At 38.0% G+C, this 5615-nt stretch overlaps 1 protein-coding gene across 5 annotated transcripts in view; it reads right to left on the bottom strand.

Annotated features, from left to right (window-relative positions):
• Positions 1–2133: 2133 nt before the first annotated feature.
• The window catches only part of klhl17 (kelch-like family member 17), a 13492-nt gene continuing 10010 nt past the window's right edge, over positions 2134–5615 (bottom strand). For all 5 annotated transcript variants that reach the window (XM_034877996.1, XM_034877995.1, XM_034877998.1 and 2 more), the window contains exon 12: positions 2134–4574. In XM_034877996.1, the coding sequence (XP_034733887.1) occupies positions 4346–4574 (229 nt within the window). In that variant the 3' untranslated portion in view covers positions 2134–4345. The remainder of the gene's footprint in view (positions 4575–5615) is intronic.

The raw sequence follows: 5615 nt of genomic DNA, 5'->3' as shown, positions 1-5615 counted from the left end.
GTGTTTGCGTCCGTTTCCTGCAGGTGCTCCGGTTTTCCTCACATAATGAAAGACAAGCATGATAGGAAACTCCTGCCATTGCCTTTGAAGGTCCTGGCATTACACCTGAAAGTGGGTGCTGGATTATGGCTGCCCACTTTTCAGCATGTTCTGATGATCTTTTTTTAGACTTTTACTGTTCCATGTTTCATAATTTTTATTTTCCTATTTCTTTGGTCTTTGCACACATTTAATAATGTTCTATCTGGCCAATTTGTCCTTCTTTAAGACTTCTCAAAAAGGTTTTGTCAGGATTGTCAAACTTTTTCCAAAGCTGACACACAATATTGACACACTAATTTCAATTACTTTTGTAGATTCCTTTTGAATTGTGATCTACAGTAGTTGGTACTTGATTGCAGGGATATTGTGCTGTATGTTATTTTGTCTACCCTCTGTCGGTCTGCTATTGGGCACACTTCTTGTTCCTGTCTTTGTTTGAGCATTAAGGTCTCCACATTATTTATACTCTGAACACAGCCCCATAAGCTAAACAATCATAAATACTTTTTATGTGGTTGAGAGACTTTTCAGCCTTATCTTAAGCGGTCAGTCAAACAGTCTATGGCCTCTCACAGAAGGTAGTTGTCCAATTGACACTTAAGTCCTTCCAGAGATGGTTAGAGGCCTGAAAGTGGCAGGGAAGACAGAGAGGAGGACAGAGAGATAGCACTGACCAGCCCACTGGATCAGCAGCTCTTTCAGAAGGAGCACATTTATCCAAACAACTTGTAAACTCATTAGCATCTTTATACTATCAGATGTGGCTCACAGCTACAGCAATCAGAGAGATGTTAACACAATAGTGCACATACAGTACACCTTTTAACACATTTTCATTCAAATTATAATCCATGCACAATATTTCTTTTCAGTTATATTTTAGTTATCCCATACATGTTAATAACCAAACATATAAATGGATAGAAGTGGATCATGGAGAATTGGCTTTGACCACTGGGGATTGTTTTTGTCTGCTGTAAAAACTTGTCACCATTAGTACCTATTGTGATCAATATGATTTGTCCTTAATGAAGATGGGAATAATACATTTTTTAAAGCCACCTTTTAAGCCTACAGGGTAAGGGTTTGATTTTGGTAGAAAAATCCCTTTAACATGCATTGCTTTCAAGTTCCATGTTGTCTCCTAAAAATGAATAAATAAAAATCGAAAGCATCATCTGAACTCACCAGTATATTCTCATATCTCTCTTACCAGAGGGAAAGTAAAATGTTAATGTGAAGTTTAAAATTCGTGGAAATACACGTATTTGCTTTCTTTTGGAGAGTTAGATGAGAAGATCAAGCAACATCATATTAGTCTGTTAAATAAAAGGTTACAACCAGCAACGTTGGTGAGCTTTAACGGTTCCCTATTTCTAAGCCAATCGGTTGCTGGCTGTAGCTTCATATTTATCCTGAGTCTGCTGTGTCAATCTGTTCATCAAAGAAAACAAACAAGCATATTATTTCCCAAACTATCAAATTCATCCTTTAGTGTTCTAAAAATCTAAAAGTGTTCTCTTTTGCATTTCGCTATTTAAAAGTTGAACACCTACACTATGTAAATCGTTTAGTTTGTCAATATCTGTGACCATGGTACATGTTTTTGCCATCAAATACCAGAAGTATAGCAAAGCCCCAAACATACTGTATGCAAAGATGTCTTTTCATGTTGTCCGTAACAATACTGTTAAACCAGCTCTACGTGCCTTTTTTCTCCCATTCAAAGTTGTAGGTGTTTTGCATTGTGTATATTTAGCCTGTGTTTCTGTGCTTTTTGGGAGAGTGGGAGTTGGTAGGTTTGTGTGTGTGCAGAGGCAGCCACAGGTGTGAATGCCATGTGACTGAGGTCAAGAAGGGTAAAGTGAGAGTGTTCAGCTGTCTGCTGAGATCACTATGAAAGAGGAGTATGTTGGGAAGGTACCAAGCAACAGTTTATAGTGAGCCTAGCAACAAACACACAAAGTGCAAGCAACACAACCGTCAGTGTGTATGGTTGTGTTTTCACTTTTGCAGATGCATGGAAAAAAACTGTAGTTTTACATTAACTATGTGTGATTACCCATGTGTTTAAACTCGTCAAGGCAGTGATCACATCTGAAAACATCTTTATTTCATTTTTACAGTGTATTGCTCCATTTCGCAATAGTGCAAAATTCCATATTTTAAAGTTCCTCATAAATAAACATATTATAAATAAAAAATGATCACCACATTGAACACAAACTAAAACAAAACTACAATCACATTGAAATTGGATTCAAGATGAGCAATTTTTGTATTTACAGATCGATCTGCTGAATGGAGGCCTTGTGGTTTTATGTGCCTGTCTCTTAAAGTCTGGCCCTGACTCACAGCAACTTTACGGAATAACAACATCTTCATTGGACCCTCACAGACCCTATTCTACTCGGTCCACTCTAACAAATGAAAAGTTAGTTATAGATAAACAGAACCGGATCAACAAAATCCTTCAAAAAGCAACTTCTCAGAAGTTTGGAATAGTATCACTGCACTTCACATGAACCCAGGAATTAACGGAGTCAAGAAGACTCTAAGTAATCCATTTATTTTAGATAATGCAGTTTTCAGTGGTGACATTCCCAAGTCACCCACATGCTCTAAAGCCAGTATATTTGTAGGTAATTATACGTTTTTTTCTAGCTCAACTTTGTTGAATAGAGTCAGATCTATTTCAACAATGAGGTATGTAATATAAACAAAACACCACATTTGATTATGTATGGAAGGGAATGTGACAGCACCAAGTGTCAACAGTATTTATCATTAGTGTCAAGTGTTGGTACACAGTAGGTAAACTTTCTGCTTTAATGTAATCTTAGACTGTCATTGTTTTCAAGGATTATATCAACCTTCATGTCCCCTTAAACAAATTGTTAAGTAGGATTAGAGACAATATAGAGTCCTTTCATTGACTGGTCTGTAGGTTTGCAAGCAGTTAAAGCCTTTCGCACAAATATAGCGGACCGTTTCGTGTGAGATCAAGCTTGTGGCAGTGAAGAAACATTAAGAAATGTAAATAAAATGCTGCATATTAAAGTGCAACAATCGGTCCTCGTAACCAGGAGAAACTCAAAATGCAAACAATCTGAACAACTAGCCTACCTCTCTCACACCTACATTCTCTTTGTCATTTTCATTGACGATATCTCACCTAAATAAATATTATTAAAAACAATCTGTTTACTTCTTTAAGCCTCTTTAAAAACAGAATATATTAGAATGTATACCTTTTTATAAATACATACAGTTCAACATAATTCTTCTGTGTTTATAAAAAAAAAAAAAAAAGATTCAAAAACAGTTCTGAGGGCCTAACTTCTCCTTTGTTGGTAGTGTTCATGCGGGCTTACAGTGTGGGAAGGGTTTATAACATTGCCTGTTACTGCCACCTACTGTAGCATAGCAGCACTACAACATTTTATCCTCCTGCTGGGAGTTACAATGTCAATAAGTAAACACATGCATGGTATACCCAGTCAAAAGCTACATTCAAAAAGTTAAATCATTCAGTTTCTCTTTTTTGTACATTATTGCAAAAACAATTCTGACATTAAAAGATGCAGAGGACAACAACATCAAACCAAAAACATTTACGTCGCACATGACAGAATTAAAGTTTCCACCACATTTTACTATGAGTGTGTCAAACACTGGAGTGGTGGGGGGGGAAAAGTAGAGCTTGGAAAGATTGGGCAATGTTAACACATCAGGAAACATCTTTGTACTCTTGAAGAGAGTGGAAGCTGGTATCTGTATGGTGAAGCTATACAGTGGAGTTTCAGGCATCCAGACCAGATACAGTGCAGTCCAGAATGAATGGACAATTTGGTAAAGAGCAGCAAGACTGGTTTAACATGAAATAAAAAAAAAACTCTTGGTGGATCTTTCAGAAATCATCTGGCATCACTTAACTGTTCATGAAAAATTAATGTCTTACGTGTGGAACATTGCCTTTTGAGATCAAAGGGTACTGCACATTAACAACTTTTAAATTGCCTTGATTTTTAATTAAAAGTTTATTACTTATGGTGTACATTTTTTAAACCATGTTTAGCTAACCTTTACCCACTGCATAAGTGCCACTAATTATGGAGGATACTGTATAATAACCAAGCCAGGAGCCCTATCCACACCTTCCCTCTTTCTCCCACCTCAATCCATTTACCTGTCCACTCGCGTCCTCCACCTCCCCGTCTCAAAACGAGCAATTGCGTCTCTTCCCAGAGCCAGTCTGGGCAGTTGCAGCAGAGGCCGAGGTCAGCCAAGCGGTGACCCCGTGTCAAAGGCTGGTGGAGGAAACCGAGAGGGTGGGGGAGGAGGGTGGTGGAAAGTTCAGCAGCTCCAACACTGCGACACCCACACTGCTGCGCCGTGTAAACATGCAGGAGGCTGCGACCCATTTGTTGCTGCGCGGGTTGTACTTCTCAATGGAGTTGAGGCTGGAGCTGCCATCGTTACCTCCTACTGCGTATAACCAGCCATCCATCGCCACAAGGTCATGGGTACTCCTAACAGGAAAAAAAAAAAATCTAATTAAGCATATTTGTTTCCAAACAAGAATAAATAATTTCTATGCATTCTGTTTAATCTAGCTAACTACATTTATTAAAAAGTGCCAATGGTTTACAGTGGATGCCGTGTGGGCTATGCATTACATTAAGAAATGCAAGCCCACTGCATGAACATGATCATTGATTGCGTAGAAAAAGTAAAATATAACAAAAGAGATTGTGAGAAGTACAGATGGCACAATGACTGATATATTTTAATTTAAACATTGCACTAATAATAGTAACTAATATTGAGTGGACCAGTGGAAAGGTTAATGGTTTGTTGGGTTTGTTTGTACTGCCATCAAAGAAGATTCAGTCCAAAAAACATTTGAGTGTTGATTACATACAATGTAGTAAGATTATTCTACAGTATTTTCAAGTGTAAAATTGTTTAGATGAGTGATAGATTAGTGGTCAATACAGTGTGATGTTCTGGACTGTGTAAATGGAGTCACTCAGCAACAGGACAAAAAAAGCACTCAAAGCTCCCAGCTGATTAAAACATGGGTTATTCATGGGGCTGCATAGTCAACTGTTGTCAGGTTTCCTGCCTTCTAGTATACTGACTCACACACAGGAAAGTAAGAGTGAGTGTCTGTCTGTCTGTCTGTCTGTCTAGGGGCCTGGTTAACAAGTGAATCTGCTGATGTGTCCTCAAATCCAAGACTGCTTCATCTCTAAATCTCCCACCCTGATGCCAATCTTGTATCAATACAATGCTGTAAGTGTGTGCATCCTTTGATAAGCAACATGTTTCATCTTGTAAGATTTAAGAATGAAAATGGGTCTTCTGACCTTCATGCCTTAAGAAGGTTTAGGCAGTAAAGAAGACATCCAAATTCCCGAAATCCTACGCCTATATAATGGCAGCAGGGGTACTTTTTTGTCAAGCTCAATACAGACAGTTCTTTTATTGTCAATTTATTTTTAATTTAGGTTTTACCTTCTAGTTTTTACTTTTGCTTAAAAGGTAAACTGGGGGCACCACAGTGTTTA

Source organism: Etheostoma cragini, chromosome 7 (assembly GCF_013103735.1).
Source record: "Etheostoma cragini isolate CJK2018 chromosome 7, CSU_Ecrag_1.0, whole genome shotgun sequence".
Lineage (NCBI taxonomy): Eukaryota > Metazoa > Chordata > Actinopteri > Perciformes > Percidae > Etheostoma > Etheostoma cragini.
The sequence above is the reverse complement of the archived record's forward strand: the minus strand, read 5'-3'. Positions and strand labels throughout refer to the sequence as shown.